Genomic DNA, 18,459 nt, shown 5'->3' with positions numbered 1-18,459 from the left:
ACATGGCGGCCTCCATGTAAGGGGGACCCGCGGTTATGTAGATAGAAATGGTTCACTATGTAAGGTCTTTATACACCTCTGAAAACATAGTTATGGATCTTATATGGGGATGGATCTTATATTCTGTCAATAAATCCTCAGAAATAGTACACACTGAACCTTTAATTACAGAAATGTAAAAATAACAATCATTTTAAGAGTTACATACTGTACTACGTTTTGCTATTTTTATTGAACAACACTGTAATTAACACAGATAATCTGTGCACCCAGCATTTCTCTCAGTTGAGGCGGTTGTCTGGCAACTTCACGTTACCCTTCATAAAACCACAACGCTTTAGAGGTGTTGCTAGTATTTTTGTTTTTTTTACTTTGAATGGAGCCATGCTAGCTGTTTACCCTTGTTTCTACTTTTTATGCTAAGCAAGGCTAATCGCCTTTTATATGTGAAGATTATATCGATCTTCACATCTAACAGTCAGCAAAAATGTAAATATGCGTACATATATTCTGTTAAACTACTCCTTTATGGTAAGTTTTTTTTTTTTTTTGGTTGTTATAGTTTACACTTTTTGTTTTTCATGTTGGCATTGGGTATAGGGGGCATAAGGCTGAGCAGTCATGTCACACTAACACCCCTTAGCTGGTTTTTGTGTGATATTTTTTCTTCACACCCTGAGAAAAGCTTATCATCACACCTTTTACTGTATCAGCATTGTGGAAAATGATGTCAGTCTACGCTGGTACTTGCTTTTGCAAGATTCAGCTTCATGCATACAATAGAAGTAACACACAGTAGTAGTAGTACATGCGACAAGGTGTGAAATGCCTCATTCAAATTTAATCACATATCAGAATTGCCTGACACCTACACATTTGCAGAGGGTTTTACTCAAGGTTTTTCACAATAACTCTTCTGTCCTCATTGTTTGCTGCAAGGTCTTTACTTTTTCTTTTTAGGATGCACATGTCCAAGCTCATCTGGTATACTAGCACTGTGTGCTTTGATTTAAGTGTATCTTGATAGTGTCTGCTTGGCAGTTCATGCGACAGTTCAGAGAGGTCCTATAGATACCATAAATATTTATATTATACAATTATAGAAATTATAAACATAATGGACACCATACTGAACACAGCTTGATGTTGCTCTCTGTAATCATATATTTGAAATTTCCCCACCATGAGGACACTCGCGAGAGCACACGTGTGCTGTGAAGATAGATCTACATGACATTTTCATGTCTGGTCTGGCATCTCCATCACATGCTCTGCTAGCTTGCAGAGGGATGCAGATGGTTAATCATATCACTCTGTGCATCTCATTAGGTGGCATGCTGGATACCACAGACCTTTCAGTGCCAAGCGGTGTGGGCTCCAGCCCAGCGGGTAAGTCCTGCCGGAGAGATTCATTAGCTCTCTGTAGTTCTGCCCAATAGGCCTCCTGCTTAGCACGCAAGCTGGATTGTTGCGTATCCATCTGTGATTGGTTCAAGGCAGTTGTCACTATCATTGACTGATAGTGCCTTTGCTCAACTATATTTTTACTGCATGCAAAGGGGATACATGTGTTGCTCCTCTCAACAGAGGAAATGTACGATATGCTTTTTAAATGCATGTTTGAGAGATGGGAAATGACTCAGCGGCAGTATAGTGTTTGTGCTTGAAACCAAACTGGGTAACCAGGCAAGGCAATTAGCTGTCCAACTGACTTTGGCAGGTAAATAAACGCAGCATTTCCTTTAAACTTGTCACCTCTATGTGGCCCTCCCTCCTCCTGTTTCCTGCCCTGTATTGACAGGTGCATCTGTTTTCCCCCCGCTACTCTGGCAGCCCATATAAGGCTGGAGAGGGTCTGTAAGATGCCTAGACCAGCATAACCCTGTAGGTATTCGGGCCATGACATCCCACTAAGTCCTCAGTACACAATGACCGGACAGCCTGTCATGGCTGCAATGTGCTGTGTGAGAGGCGGAGGCAGGTGGAGTTTAACTCTTTCCTTGACACTTAGCTTGCTGTACTCCATATAGGATTTCTGATTAAATGCAGTATGGTATTACAAAATTGTATGGCATTTAATGTTCATAGCGTGTGGCAGAACATAAGATTATAGGCTTACAGTGGGATATTTGGGTAGATATTCATTAGAAAATATGAAGATCACCTTGGATTGGTTTACAGTCAGCATTTTAAAGAGAGTGCTGGGTAAGTCTGGGGTGTGCCACCGGGTTGGGGTAGAGTTAGGATTCTCTTCCAGGGGGCGTCAGCGTTTGGCATAGTGGGCACATGCTGCAGCTGTTGTTTGTACCAAGTGTGTAGAACAGCAGAGACTACAGGGAGGAGAAACCTCTCCAGCCCTGCTGTCAGATGACCATTCCTGACATAGCTCTGATTTTTCACAAGTAGCAGCTATGACCACAGCAGAAGTCTTTCATAGTGGCCAGATGGAAGATGGGCCGTGCGATATCTTCTCTTCTGTTCGATGGTGTCATCACAGAGAAAAGATTTCATGCATTATTTTAAATTTTTTTTTACAAAAGACAAATAGAAGAAGTAAATTATTTTCCTCACAACCTATTTGTCCCTGTTGGTGACGGGCAGCTGTTTTAACTGTGTGGAGGAGTTATTATTTACTCATTAGCTGAAAATTGCCTGACTTGCAAGCATGCATATGTTAATGTCACAGTGAACATTATTGGTGAGACAATTGTCTGTTGTTCTTTCTAAAATAAGCCATCTGTTGTTGTTCTTGTCTAGTCTTTGGTTTGGATAATGGCTATACAGCTACTACGCCTTCAGAAACACCATCTAACAAGTCTCATTTTATACAGTGTGCAGTTCCATAATAGATCTCTCAACAACTCATACAATTACACCTAATTGCAAGCTCTGGTCCTTGACTGCTGAGCATTAAGAATGAAAGTTGTGGTGAGCAGCGAGGATTTCAAAGTGTGCTCTCTTTTATGTGCAATGTCTGCAAGCTGTACATATCCCTTCATTAATATTGGAGCATTACAAGCTCATGAAACACAAGTACAGGGTATGTTTGTGTGTTCAGCAGATCACATCAGGTAATGGAATAAATAGTACTGTAGTTGTACCATGTTTGTGCAAATTTTATTTTCATAAAAAAATTTATTGTAACTTTTCATTTCTTCATGCTGGGGTTAATTGAATGTGAAACATGTATTCAAGGTTGGAGGATGATGATGAATCATTCCCATGCTGTGTAGAAAATAACAATAATGTGAACCATCTGTCAGTTTTTCTATAGTCTACCGTTTTTAGGAAAAGAGTGGGGGGCAAGAACAATTATTTACCTGGTTGCCATCTGCCTTCAGTCACCCTCTGCACATCCTGCCTGGTCTTGGTTTTCTGAGACAAAACAATAGGACTGTGCATGGCATCTATTATTAGAAAACTGTTTTTGGAGGCCTTGATTCACATCTATTATTTCTTCTCACCAAGACATTTTCTCTTTTGCCTGAACCTGACGTGTGTTTGGTGATCGGCACAATAGGTCACCACGTTTTCTTTCCCCCGACCTTAAAATGAGTTGTAAACACAAGGCCTTATGTAATGCTCCATTCCCAGATCGTGTTAATAATTCAGGACAATGAACTGAAACCAAACAGCTATCAACATGCACAGGTTTCAGCCAGAAAGGATTTATTGGCACAACCGGTCTGTCAGAGAAGTCTGAATATGGAATGAGGGCAGACATCAGAAAAGCCCTCTGAAATGTCCCTGCTGAAAGGCTGGGTCTTAACTTGTGGCTGTTACCTTGGCTCAGAATTACTGTTGTGGTTTAAGTATTTGTTCAGACATGTGCTCCCTTCTTGGCAATTATTTGAAAGAAGTGTGGAATTTACTCATCATCAGACATCTGAAGTCATAATCAGGGGCACATTCCAAAGATGTGCAAGTCAGGTGGGTTAATCCAAGTCTAAATTAGCCAGTTAATACAGCACTGGGTGTCTGTATTTGCCCTGCGATGCACTGGCAATGCAGGGCAAATCAGCCCTGCATACATTGGTATAGAAGTGGACAAAGAAAATGACTGAAATGTTGATAGATACAGTGTGACTACATTCCTGTTTCAGTCATGTTGTATAATGCTAAATGAGCACCATTTGTTTTATAACCTTACAAAAACAGCAACAGCCTTATGCCCAATGCAATTTGGTCGATTTAATTGTGTTTATTATTCTTGGCTGTATGAAGGTTAAAAAGCCGACATCGATGAATCAGTATGTATGTTATATATCTGTTTTCCTTACATCAATTTATTCAGTTTTGCATTAAAATATGTTATCTCAAGGTACATATATATATACAATGGTGTAATTGATCTTTTCTTTTAGTTATGTATATGTGTTACCAGTACAGTGGTGTCTTGTAATCCCATGATGGATGGGCCAAATGTTTGGCATCACACAGAAATGAAAATGAACAAACTCTGTCCGTTAAGGTAAAACATCACAGCTCACTGATTTTTATCAGAAAGCTCTTATTTTCTTGCTATTTTGCACATTCCTTTACATGCAATTCTAGTTTCACTAACATCTCATTCCCACTCACTGACATCTTCACTGCTTTTAATCGGGTTTTCTATTTTTAGGGCCTTGGACATTTATTCTGCTAATTCTGTAAACATTGTTTTCTTGCAGTAGCCAAGTCTTGTATGATCAAAGCCAGAGCTGATAGCGATAGCTGCTTGTATATACTGTTGATTCAGCTGTGTGATACTATTGTCGGCTTCATAACTGTTTATTTGACCGTGAATTGTTGCTGTCCTTATCTGTAGTCAGAGGGGCTATTGTTCCATTATGTTCTTACCCAAGAGGCTACTTGTTGTGTGCACACTTTGTGTTTCACTGGGATACACTGAACACAATGGAGAAGTCAGCAACTTGTTGAAGTGTTACTGATCTGTTGATGCATTGCAAGATACTATTCATTCTTTCTTCCCCGTTTTTAGGATTTCAACATATACAATATGTATTTTAAAGTTATAGTTTTTACTTAGACCTGCTTAAAGTAAATTCCATTTAAAATACAAGTGCACTTGAAATATTACTGTTGTTTGGTTAGGAAGTTTTTCATAACAATTCACTTCTCCATTTTTATTAGAGTGGATTTGTGTGGAATCTTCAGAATCCTACTGCAGACCTTGTTTAGATGAGTCATTCAGTATTTTAAAATTGAAAAAAAAGTACTTTACCTCGACAAAACCAGGAAGAAATAATGTTTTTTTGAAACCTGTATTGTTTTTAAATGCAGCAGTTTGTAGAATATTAGGTGACGAGAGTTTATAGTATTTTAACAATAAATTATTTTATAGTTTCATTTAAATTCTTATTTTTGTGAGCTAAGTCACAAAAATACTCATAACACATTGTTTTACCAGGAAGTCCCACTGAGGTCAAAAATCTCTTTTACAAGAGAGACCTGGCCAATGTACAGAAACACAACATATTAAAATGCAACATGATGTACAAAATCCACAATAAAACAAAGAACAGCTTTTCAAACACATTGGCCTCTCAGGAAAAACAACTACATGCCTCTATTACCACATTCTTTATGATGCCCTTAAATTCATCAGTGGAAATAAATGTGTCTAGTTTCAGATTTGTTTGCACATTATTCCTTGCACAAGGTGCATAGTAGGAAAACACAGTTCTGTCAAAATCTGGGGTATATTAAAAAGGAACTACATGGAAGAGCGTAGCTGGTAACTATGGTTATACCAGCTACTATGGTTCAATAATAAAGTAATATAGTAATAGTAAAGTAATTGAAAACTGTACTATGAATCTACACAGACAAGTGTTAAAAACTGTTCCTGTAAGTCTGTAACACTTATACGAGACACAGAAAAGTAAAAAGAGAATTTCTTAGTGAATTTACTAAATCTATCCGCACCCACTGATAATATAAACACTTTGCATGAGACAGTTGTCCAGCGATAGAGTGGGAGTGAGGAGGGTGGGAGTTCCTTAAATGTGAAGTACTCGCTCTTTGAAAAAGGAAATGACTAACGACCACGGACATCAAGGTGTGAATGTTCAAGGGAGAGCTTAGTACTTTGCTATGTTTTTTGTGCACAGTGTAAAAACAACATCGAGAGAATCAACTCAACTGTAATGGCTTCGGCTATTTCTTTTAAGCAGTCACAGTACATTTGTCAGTGAACTGCTCCTCATCCCAAGATGCAAAGAATTGACTTTGATGTAATCATTCACAATAAAAATAAAAGGCTCATCAATTTTGAAATGGACGTTTTATTTTTGTAAATGTGCAGGATAATTATCCAAGTCTATTAAAACTTCCCAGAGGGTTGGAAACACTTAACACTGCGTGCTGCAGCAGGAAAACAACACTGTGGGAGAGGTTTGCTTGATGACTGGGAGTGTTGTCAGTCACAGTCCATGGTTTGATGATGTGTTTCTGTTGCTGTGTACCTCTGCAGGAAATGGTTTTGTTAACCCCAGGGGCTCTCCGGGCGTCCTCAGCACACCCAGCGGCAATGGCCTGGGTAAAGTCATGCCCACCAAGTCTCCACCACCCCCTGGAGGGAACATGGGAATGGGAAGCCGCAAGCCAGACCTAAGGGTGGTTATCCCTCCATCTAGCAAAGGGATGATGCCCCCACTGGTGAGTACAGAGCACACCACTGCACACAAGTATGGCCAGCTAAAGGACCTTTAAGTATGACTGCTGCAGGGCAGACCAGAGCTTTATTTAGTGTCTCAATCTGGACTTACTCACAGTGTGCAGACCACATGTGAGCACCGTTCCTCTTGTGCTGTCTTCTTCTTAGATCACCATTATAATCCATTAGAGTGTGGACCTAGCCAAGGATTGGCAGCTCATGTGTCTTAACTCTCTCTCAATTATTCACATTTAAATGAGAAGCTTTCTCTAATATAATAATGATGGTGCAGAGCCTTCTGACCACAGTAAACACCTGAGGCTAAACTTCCCTCTCTTGGTCATAAATCAACATTCAAAATACTATTAAGTGGGGGATTTTCAGACACCGGCCAGCAAATATACTATTTCCAACTTTGCGTGTTGCTGGTGTTGTCAGCAACCGGAGCCACTCCAGGAAAAGGATTGTGTTTGGTAAATAAACCTTGGGTTACTGTGGGTGCTCCTCCTTTTCGGAGCCTCAACTAACCTGGAGCAGTGTTTAAACAACTGTGTGTTGGCATGTGGAATCGGTAGAGCAGGACAGGTTGTGCTGTAAGAGGTCTGAAACAGGTTAGGCTGTGACGGGAGGAAGGTTCTGTTCTGTCTGAGCCAATGAAACTTTTTAGAATGGCAGAGGCTGTGGAGGTTGCTGGCTGACAGGTCTGCAGACAGCCTGTCATTAGGCCATAATGGTATTAAATTAATCACATCTCAGTGTGACAGAGTGTAGATGAAGACTTAATCAGGGGCCCAGGGTGTGAGCCAGATAATATCTTGTCGCCCTTGTCGTGTCTTCCTGCCGCTATTGATTGAGTGTGGGTATTAAGACAGCCCTGGCCTGGTCGCAGTATGTCCCACAGCACAGAAAAGATGGAAGATTGGGTTCTGGTACCTCTTTCAGCACAGGGAGGGTTTGAAATATACAGCAGTTTGTTGGGAAGAAACTTCATGTAATTTCTGATGAATGCAGTGTTGAGAACCTTTGTCTAGGATTCGACTGCTTTGTCGTCATCATTAACAAGATAACGTTATAGCGTTATAGCCCAACATCCACACATTGCTGGAAGATTGTGGCCACGTAATTGAATGCTAAATAAAGTTTATCAGGGCACCAATAACAAGAATAACAACAGACTTTAGACGTGAAATGAGTGTGATTTTACAACGACTACAGATGTCATCTACACTTTTATGTACCTTATTGTCCCTTCTACTGTAAAGTATGGATAGCTGGCACTATTTTCCAGAGTGATTTACAGTCACTCTGCTTCTTTTCTATAACACTGCCTCTCTTCTTTTCTTCTGTTGTGGGCAGTCGGAGGAGGAGGAAATGGATTTGGTGAGTTTTGACAAATGCCTGGGCAAATGGCTAAAATGTGAACATGCTTCCGGTAATCACACATGATAGACTAAAAGACCGTGCTCAAACAGGAGATTGGCTCTCAGAACTGCCAGCAATAATACATTTAAAAAAATGTTTTGTCACTGCATGTTTTTTGGGTTTGGCCTGTGAAAATTGCCTCAGCCTGTTAAATTGGCTCCTCCATTCCCAACACGTCAACGTTAGTCATATTTAGCCAGGAGTGTGTGTGTGTGTGTGTGTGTGTGTGTGAGAGAGCGAGAGAGCACACTTTTTTTATACCATTAAGTTGTAGACACAATCTGAAAAGTTTTTGGAATTAAAAAAGTGTCGGGTAAAAATATAAATAATTTTTTCTAAGGAAGAGAAGATTACATCATCTTAAATGATATCATTCTGTGAGACACTTGGTGTTTGGTGAAGTCATTTGGCTGGAGAGTGTTGGAACAATGCAAGGAAGCCATCAACTACATAACGGTGCTATGCTGCTTCAAACGTAACCGCTGGCAGCTGCACATATGTTTGTTGCATTATGTTCATGAAGATTTGTTATAGTATTGTTCAAAACTATGTATGCGTTTGATTAGTGTAGTTGGGGTGTGTGCATTTGTAGCTCGCGGTGTAGTTTGCTGCATGACCACACCATGCTGTGTAGGTGTGTTTGAGTGGACTGCATGCCAGTCATTGTACTAAAAACCACTGGGGCTTTACTGTGCGTCACTCTGGGAATTGAAATGTGTCATTTGCATTATCCTTTTGCACCTTCTCAGTTAAGAGTTGTTTATTTGATTATAAAATGGATCACTAGACTCACTGTGATTTCTCGCACTCCGGATGTGTGGGTAACAGATGCTGTTGAAGGGGAGGGCTCTTCCTCACCTGCACTATCCCTATGACATTGTTCTTTTTCATGTCTAACAAAGTAAAACTCATTAAGCCGATTGTGGGAAATCTTATCAATAATTTGTTTTGCCTGTAGCTGCATGTCTGCTCTTGTAATTTCTGCACTGACTACATCGGTCGGTTGTCCACTTAAAATTGATGGAAGAAATGAATTAGTTGTTATGATTACTGAAATCTACCTAATTATTTTTAAGCCCACGGCAACAATATCTGTGATACATTTACGTATATCTTTGTATGTTTGTTTTATATGTACATATAATTTTAATATAACTATATCTGGAAGAAAATCCGCAACATCACTTATTGAATATTTTATCCTGTTTTTATCCTTTTTTTTGGACATATTTGTCAATGAGTTATGAATCAGAGATGAATAAAGCTATACCACCACCTAGTGGCAGCTTTTATTATTACATTCAAATCCCTTATTACCACAATATGAATAGGTAATACCAACTTAAAACTTATGTAATGTAACTTCGTTATAAAACAATTTGTACGTTGTTTAGTATTAAAGTGTGTTGTATTTTGGGCTTATGCATTTTCTATTGCTTTTGTGTTTTGCAGAACACCCAGAGGATAAGCAGCTCTCAGTCCACCCAGCCACTGGCCACTCCAGTAGTGTCCGTCACCACCCCGAGCTTACCCCCACAGCCTGGCCTGGTCTACTCAGGCATGCCCACCTCCTACAACCCTGCTGGTGAGTCCGGTCTTGCTCTCCCCTCAGACTGAAAACAACCGCCTCAGCCGTGACTGTTGTACTACACGCTGTTGGTTCCTGCTCTTTTCTCAGTGGCACACAGTGTTGTAGCTGAAATGTGAGTGAGTTCTCACTGTGTGTGGCTGCTGTTGTTTTTACAGAGTTCTCCCTGAGCAGTGCAGAGATCTCTTCCCTGCAGGGCTTCAGCTCTCCCGGGCTCTCACTGGGCTCCATGTCGGCATGGCAACAGCATCAACTGGGCCAGGCAGCTCTTAATTCTTTGGTGTGAGTAACACACTACCCAAAACATAGGCACACTCTCCAGATGCCCTCACATAAAAGCAACACCCACTATGCTTTGTGATATCATGCTGAATCACACATCTACATATTCCTGGCTTTTCACATTGTTGCACCTCGCACTTGTTGTCTCATTTTTAGACTGAACACAACATGTCATATTTATCTCCTCTACAGTGGTGGAGGTCACCTACCTCAGGGCTCCAACCTCTCCATCAACACCAGCCAGAGCATAAACATCAAGTCCGAGCCCATTTCGCCGCCACGGGAGCGTGTCACCCCCTCTGGCTTCCCTCCTCAACAGCCGCATCAAGGGTCCAGCCGACACGAAGTTCTGGGACGTTCACCTGCCGACAGCCTCAGCTCCTCCTGTAGCTCTTATGACGGGAGCGATCGTGAGGACCACCGGCCAGACTTCCACTCCCCGCTGGGGCTGGGAAGACCCCCTGCTGGCTCTGAGGACAGGGAGAGCCCCTCGGTCAAGCGCTTGCGCATGGACACATGGGTGACATAAAGAGCCCCGATCACGCCTCCAGTCACCAGCCAGTCAGAGAGAGGGAGGGGTTAGACATGGAGATAAAAGAAAGAGCAAGGGTCCTTAGAGCTTTTGTTATGATACTATTATCCAACTCCATTTCAATTTGTAAGACTGAGTGGAAAATGTTAAAAGACGTGTCAGGACATATCTAAAGTAAATTCTCAAGCTGATCCAGTAAGATTAAAACAAATCTCAGTTAGCTGGACTGAATTATATGCACAGGCAGGTGGTATCAGGTACTTGGTGCAATTTAGATGGTGTTTGCAGAAAAAAGATGTTCAGAGAAAATTGTTTAAAAATAGGCGGTAGATTATTGTATTCACTGGTCTAGTCAGACACTTACATGTAGTTGCTGTATTGCTGTGCTTGCAAGTTGCAATCAGAGAGCGTTGTGTTGCTTTCAGGCTGAGGGCCCTTACATATTATGTTCACTGCAAGAACTGTAACCATACAAGACCTTTATCTCAAGTGGCCTCTTCTAACTTATGTATTCTGTTTATCAGGAAATACAGACAGAGTTAATAAATACTACACAGGAATTTTGATCACACAATAAATAATTGCAACATTTGAGACTACTTTAGTGAATAAATGAAACCATACTGTTGAAGGTCAAAATGAAATAACAGAATTTATTGCAATAATGACATCCAATTCATTTTATAATTTAATAGAGTAGGATATATAAGTGTGCAATTAAGATAATGCGAACCTGTCCAGTTGAACTGGTGTGAAAATAAACATGTTCACGTTTGTGTAACAGTTCATCAGTAATATAAGCCAAAGCTGTTCTTTTTGTGTTGTTTTGTACAGTTGCTATGGTTTCCTAACAATTCACTCAAATGCACCATTTCGTTCATCATAGTTTTATTTTTTATTGTGCTTTATTGCAAACCGTGTAAAGTCATGTAAACCAGATCTTGAATTGATATTCTAAAGCCATGAACATTTTGCTGTTCTGTTTGTATAATTGAACATTTGAGCCAAACCTTTTATTTTGTTGTGTAAATAGCAACTTTAATATATACCACCAGGGTGTGAGCACATACTGAATGTACTGTGCGATCACCGTTTTCAAGAAAAGTATATTTTTGTGGATTACAGCCAAGTTTACAAGAGTAGACCCTTAAAAAGTAGATCATTCACTGCTCAATATTTGCTATTTTGTTAATTTTACTGTAATCTCTTCTAAATTGAATGATCAGCAAAACCTCCCATGTGTTTTTGTTTCAGAAGGTAAATTCTTTATTAGTGGTGACTGTTTTGTCCTGAAGACATTGTTTTAACAATGCTGTGAGGTTGAAGTTCCACTATTTTCATATTTGTGAAGGATGATCACAAGGCTAGGGGAAATAAGGTTTCTTCCCTCCTATTGTGTTAAGCTTATGTTAGTTGTATACCAGCAGCTGCTGAATACACTGCCAACATTCAAACCCAAGGTCCCGGCCCCACACTGAAGAATTATCTATTGTTACTGCATGTAGCTCAACTGAAAGACATGCCGTCTCTCAAGCCCTTTCCACTATCCTGTTACTGGTTCATTGAATTAAAGCAGAAGACAGAAAGTGGCTGCCGACCTTCACACAAAACTGATAATGCCTGTGCTCGTATGTGGTTGTAAATATCGCAGTCTACTGGAAATGTCTGTCATAATGATGTACAAAAATACTCATGTGTTTCCTTAATTGGCCCCAGAAATTGTATCTTATACCAATGCTACTGTTACTAGTAAGGGTACTATAGGTTAAGGAACCTTAGGAGCCAGAAAAGTGAAAATATGAAGGTGCTGAAGTCATGTACGCGGAAGGTGATGCTTGTGTCAGCGCACCGGCCAGCGACAGAAGGGGGGAAAGGGGGCTGTGACTTGTTTTCTTCTTCATCATCACGGAAGCAAATAATTCAGCAGCTAATTTGTGACAACAACTCAATGTCATTGACTTTAATCTCACTGCTGGACTGCACACATTTGTATGAGAAGTTTGCTGTACGAGAAAGGCATCGCTGTGCATTCGCCGGCACACCTCTTGTGTGTGTTCCTGAGGTTTCTGTTCCCCATCGTCAAACTCCATGGTAGTTCTCAGAAACACACCCGTAAAAGATCTATGCAGTTTTATTCCCAATTCACCTGACATATACGGAATATGATGTCATTACAGGCCATATTTAGTCCACAAAGCGTTGGTAAGAAGGGCATCTGGGAGATGACTGTTGCCTCTTATCCTGAAGTGCCACAGCTGGAGGTTGCTGGACTACAAGTTACATATAATGCATTTTATTAAAAGCTTTGATTTGGATACCCCGGGGCAATCTCTTCATATTCATATGCATTGCTAAACATATTTTACATAACGTGTAGTAATCCATAATGTAATCCAGTTTAACACAGCTGGTGAAAATAGCAATAATAAATGACAAAAATTGCCTGCCCCTCTTGGCAGCGCCACCTCGTAGTTGAGCACATACTTCAGCACTTGATAACATATCAGGGAATTTTGTAGTTTCTCTATCTACAGTATATGCACAGTTAGGAAATGCCTTATCCCAAAGACAAATTCAGCCATTTTTATTTTTATTTTCTCTCTGTAAAAACAGAAAAAAAGAAAAGACAATTCAGATATCATTTAAACTTGACCAGATCTGCCTCTTCTCAGAAAAGACTCACACAAGAGAATGCACGGTGAATGCACTGTGATACACTTTGCTCTGCCAAATTGTGCACAACTGATGAATGTGAAAGAAAAGGGTAATCAATGAACCTTTGTAGAGGACTCTCTTCACTTTGCTGTGTAACAGTACACTGCTTTGCTTCATGGCTTTTATAAACAGAACTATGTGTTTGGTAAGTGTTTGTAGTTGATAGTTCACTTAACTAAAGAAGCTGTTTTCGGTTTGAGCGCTCAGACCGTTTGGCGGCACAAGCTGGACTTTGTTGCCAATAATGAAATTATTTGTTTCAAAATCGAAAGAGATTTTAAGTTAATCTACATTTTGTTTCCCTTGAATGTGTTATTTTATTTTCATCATACAATAAATATTCAAGTGAACTTTTTATTAAACAATTAAGATACTATGCTAGATATTGTTGTACAAAATTTGTATTCTTCACAAAAGTACAAATATTGGCTTTTAATGTGTAATTTAGGTTATCTCTCTTATTCTGTATAAAATGAAGTAAACAACTCTTACATAGAATTTGTTCTCCTGTGAAGTCCCAAACAGTAGAAACTGTCAACTTTATTAAACACCTCAGTGTATGCTCAATCTGAACTCCATGTCTATTCTATTCTTTGGCCCTGCATTTTCATTTTATTGACTGCATGCCATTGCCGTCTACCACACAGTGATACAAACTGAACAGATGCTTATCTTCATCTCACTGATTTTATTTAAGAAAATTGGCTTACATACTCTTTCAGTGAAATCACCAGATTCACAGGGGTGGGAGAAGTACTCAGATCCCTTACATAAATTGAAGTAGTAGCCCAATACTACTCTGTAAAAACAACAGTTTTCATATAAATTTTGGATTACAGCCTACTATTGCATTAACATGTAATCAGCTTTTTAATGTTGTATCTGGTCGTAGTGGAGCTAATTTTAACTGCTTCATACAGTTTATTGCATCATATTACTATGAACTGATCAGATGTTTTTTCTTTTTGGATTGTATAGTATATGAATGCTTACAGATTACATGCAATCAACATACAGTTGAGACCAAAGTTTTTCACAGGTGACATCTAGTGATATTTCTTGATTAGAACAGTTTTGCAAGACGACCTACGGCCAGCAGGAGGCAATGTAATACAATACATTACACATTACTTTGGGGTGCAGGCTGTAGGGTCCAGCTTGCGTTAGCTAAGGTAAAGGTAAGTTGGTAAAACCCCGAAGCCAGCAGTTCACACCAACTGGAAATATTAGAACATAACTTTAAACAACGGGTAGCCAACTTAAGTAATATTTAGCAAACCGTTGGTTCAACCTGTTAGTGGGCGTTTTTAAAGTTGTGATAGGGCAGGTGTGTTTTTAATCTGAATAGGGTGAGTTTTATCTCTTTTAAAACAGCAGCAACAACAACAACAACAACAAAAAAAAACATAAAAATTGGTAACATAATGTAAATACGGTAAAATGTATCTTGAAATAAATGGTGAGAAATGTCATTAACATTAGTTAGGCATAAAGTTACATCAAACTAGAAGTAAACTTGTGGTTGTGAGCTAAGTTAACGTTACTGGACGTGAGTATTTCTACTCAGACTCTAACTCCCCTGCATTTTATGGAGAAATAATTTTACTTTTCACTCCATTTATTTGAAGGCAGTAATACATTTCTAAACAGTGGGTTTTCACGTCCAAAACAATAGCACCTGTTCTTAAAATTTGATGCATTTCTATTGTGGAAACTCAAGACACAGTTACAGTTACAGTTATACAAAGTAGCCTAATTCAGTTGAAGCACTTTAACAATTAGTACAAAAGTACATTTTACTACTTACAAGTGTTTGCTTAAATTGAATTTTGAATACTGGACTGTATTTGCATTTTCTTCATTGTGGAATTGCTATTCTTACAGTATATATAAATAAAACATTTAAATGAATCAAATTGAATAGCAAAACAAACCAATGCCAGACAAACTGCTTAGTTGACAACCTCACTCTCTCTTGGTTGTTTTCAGTGAAGGCTTGCGTGTGCATCACTCAGTATATTTGTCCCAAAGTACATGTTCCTGGCCTCCCAGTCCTTCAGACCAGCTGTGCTGCAGGCTGGAACAGTTCCAGTGTGCATGTGTAGAGTAACCAAGCAGGGTTTTGGGCTGTTTGAGTTGTGTGAGAAGAAGGGCGACAGGCCACCTGCCATTGGGGCTTGCCCTGTTCAGATCCCCAGCCCTGCCTTTCAACTGGGAGCCAAGTTGGGGTTCTTTCATGTGGGTCTGATCTCCTTAAGACATTAGCAAATATTGAACATGACTCAGTCCAGACTCAAACACATCTGTTGTCATATAGTCTCCACTGTTAGGCACAGACAAGGAGAAAGAGAGTGAACACCAGTGGGTCTGTTGCATTGGCTTCTATGTGTGGACAGAAAGCTATAGTTTATACTTTGCAAACACAAATGCTTACTTCTGACGAGCTTAGGCTAAACCATGTTCCACTGTAAACAAATATGGGGCTGTGTGAAAGAAATGGAGTTTGGTATGACAAGGCAGCCGCTGAGTGCCAGATCTGTGCTGGAGATCAGGGATGAGATAAGACGAACGTTTCATATGCTGCAGTCATGTTGTGGAATCCATCGGCAGTATTTTGTGTTTTGAACAGATAAGAAGGACAGTTGTATTGTAGAATTAGACTAGATTATGGCATTAAGTTTTTTTCTCTCCAAATACTTGGACCTATGAGAGAACTCATATTAGAGGAAGTGTAATGCATGCTGATCTTAAAACAGACAAATAGCCTCACAAATGCAAATAAATAGTCAAATATTCAAATCAACAATAAACAGACTGATAGGCAGGCATAAACAGGCTGTTCAGCCTGCTGTATTCTGTGAGCAACTGTTTCATCATCGTTTCAGTGTGTATTTAATCTATTGCTACAGCGTCCTAATATACTCAATATTTGTAGTCAGATTTTTTTCCAATCCCACATAAGTCATACTGTATGTACCTCCATCCATTACAGAAGGCTTGGGCAGGACTCAACACCCGACTATGGCATTCTCATAGTCATTGAAACTCACCCTGTGGGACTGGTATGGCTTGTTTCACCCAGTTTGGCCAATCACTTGTCTTCAAGTAGGAGAGTGCACTAACTACATGTTGTGTTTGAAACACTTCCTATTTTTCATCATAGTTAGGATGGTTGAGCTGCCTCTGGGACTTTATTGCTGCTCTCGGTTAGTCTCAGTGTGTGGCTTTGTCGAGCTGTTGAGCAGAGGTCGACTAGACAGGTATAGTATGATGTTTTCTTTGTCTGAATTATACTGGAACAATCCAGGAGAATATAATAATACCATGTAGAATCATTTAGGTGAAGTAGTTTATTCATAAATGTTTGAGATCAGAGATTAGGCTTTAGCACTATGGGTAAGATATGTTTATGATAATGTACCTTTTTTGGTTTAGCTGATACACGTGTGGTTGTAGGTAGGTAGTACTTTTTTGTGTTTTATTACACAAAAATGTTGGTCTAGACAGACGATTTGGCAGAAGTAGGTACTGCTGGGTGTGACACTAATTCAGATGGCAGAAAAACAATAGAGACATTTTTTCTATTATCTTTGTGTGGTGACAAATCCTCTGTTGCGCTGCCACTGTGTTGCTACATCTTGACATACTGTACATTGTCACCTTCTGTAGAGACACCATGTAGAACGATTCAGTCTCAATAGATTGAATTGTGCCTTTATAAAAAATAGAATAGGATAGAATGTCCAGAAGTTTTATGTTTTTTAGCCAAAACTAATAGTAAGTATAGCAAACATTTTTGTTTTTTAAAAGTGTGTTTATAGCTATCATCAGTGGCCACCTGGCTGTAGTTGTTATGTCATTTCCATGGACTGAGTCTAATGTACATAGGACATCTTGCTCCATTTTATTAGTCCCATACACATGTAACACAAAGAATCTTTCTTTTTTATCTGAAAGGTATCACTTAAGATGGAAGTCAAGAAAAACACCTTCTTGGAGAACTTGCGCCTGAAAACTAAGTTTGTAAGACTGAAGAAGCCAGCTAAGAAGACGCCTGGCAAGCAGGGGAAGAAGCTGGCCTATCGGCGCAGTATTTCCGTACCAGACCTAAGGTTTGTGCCAGGTGAAGCATCTTCTTCCTCTGATTTCTTTAGCATCTCCCCTGGTGTGAGTGATACTGATTCTGTCGCCAGCGGCTCCGTCACTGATGGACCACTTTTCACAGACAAACTGAGTGATTCAGTCCCAGAAAGCACACCCAAAGTTCCTACAGATCAGGCAGCTGCTGCTTTGAAAAGAATAAGTTTACCAGTGGGGACACCGACCCTTTATGAGGAAGTTGATGAGTTGATGAATTTAGGCTCAGAGAACAAGGTGACTCAAGAAGGCTTGTATACACAAGTGGATAAAAGATCCAAGGGCAGTTTACCTAAATTTACTTTTGACCCTACTCCTTCACCAAGATCTGTTTTTACCAACGCACTTGATTCACCAAAACCAGACCTTACTGAGAGACAGAGTGTCTCTGGTGAAGACACCCCAGCAGACCGAGCTCTTGCAGGTAGGGTTGCTGCAGCACTGGCCAGAGCAAACTCCCTGGGAGACCAAGTGAACCCTTTCACAGAAAGGAGGACCACATCATTGGAGCAGAATAAGCCATCACGTGAAAAAGGGACCCCTGCAGCTCCTGCAGACAGAATGTCGCTGATGTTGGAGACTCAGGGGACTCCTTTGGAGAGTGCAGATGGCAACTTTCTGGACTCTTCCTGTGGCACTCCCAATGAGGAGCAAGTCAACATGCCCTCAACGACAGATTCGGAGGAACAGGACCAAGAACTCTGCTCCCTCCTATTCACAAGTGGGTTGTCTGCAGAAGAAGCCATGCAAGAAGAAGCCCAGATTGAGGAGGCCTTGGAAGAGGTCAGTTTACAGTGTATTTAACTGCAGTATAATCAGAGGGTCTATTCTTATTTGAAGTCTGCATGTACTGTAGACTTTGTAATTTGAATTTTGTATTCAGATGTCAAATTAGCGATTTCCTTTCATGGTAAATGAAACAGATGGGAAACCAAACTAATCCAGTCATGTGCATATACATTAACCTTAAGAGCCCTTTCTGGTGTACTAACTTAAATGAAAGTGATAATCTCTAACATGAAAGTATGCAAGCTCTAGTGCCATAGTAAAGTACTTAAGAAGACGCTGTGTGATGTAAAGAAGGTATTGTAAATAAAACATGTTATCCGTTACTAATATAATCTA

At 39.9% G+C, this 18,459-nt stretch overlaps 3 protein-coding genes across 6 annotated transcripts in view; all 3 read left to right on the top strand.

The window, feature by feature from the left end:
• Positions 1-13,770, top strand: part of mef2aa (myocyte enhancer factor 2aa) — a 61,379-nt gene extending 47,609 nt beyond the window's left edge. For all 4 annotated transcript variants that reach the window (XM_046037099.1, XM_046037097.1, XM_046037100.1 and 1 more), the window contains 4 exons: positions 6,476-6,660; positions 9,533-9,665; positions 9,827-9,950; positions 10,143-13,770. In XM_046037099.1, coding sequence (XP_045893055.1) covers positions 6,476-6,660; positions 9,533-9,665; positions 9,827-9,950; positions 10,143-10,479 — 779 coding nt within the window. In that variant the 3' untranslated portion in view covers positions 10,480-13,770. The remainder of the gene's footprint in view (positions 1-6,475; positions 6,661-9,532; positions 9,666-9,826; positions 9,951-10,142) is intronic.
• A 3,396-nt stretch (positions 13,771-17,166) lies between these two features.
• LOC123961600 lies at positions 17,167-18,138 on the top strand. The gene has a single exon (XM_046037094.1). The coding sequence runs from the start codon at positions 17,167-17,169 to the stop codon at positions 18,136-18,138; it is 972 nt and encodes a 323-aa protein (XP_045893050.1).
• The window catches only part of mctp2a (multiple C2 domains, transmembrane 2a), a 29,904-nt gene continuing 29,542 nt past the window's right edge, over positions 18,098-18,459 (top strand). The window contains exon 1 of the mRNA XM_046037420.1: positions 18,098-18,117. The gene's annotated coding sequence lies outside the window, so the exon portion shown is untranslated. The remainder of the gene's footprint in view (positions 18,118-18,459) is intronic.

This window comes from Micropterus dolomieu, linkage group LG22 (genome assembly GCF_021292245.1).
Source record: "Micropterus dolomieu isolate WLL.071019.BEF.003 ecotype Adirondacks linkage group LG22, ASM2129224v1, whole genome shotgun sequence".
Classification (NCBI taxonomy): Eukaryota; Metazoa; Chordata; class Actinopteri; order Centrarchiformes; family Centrarchidae; genus Micropterus; species Micropterus dolomieu.
The sequence above is the reverse complement of the archived record's forward strand: the minus strand, read 5'-3'. Positions and strand labels throughout refer to the sequence as shown.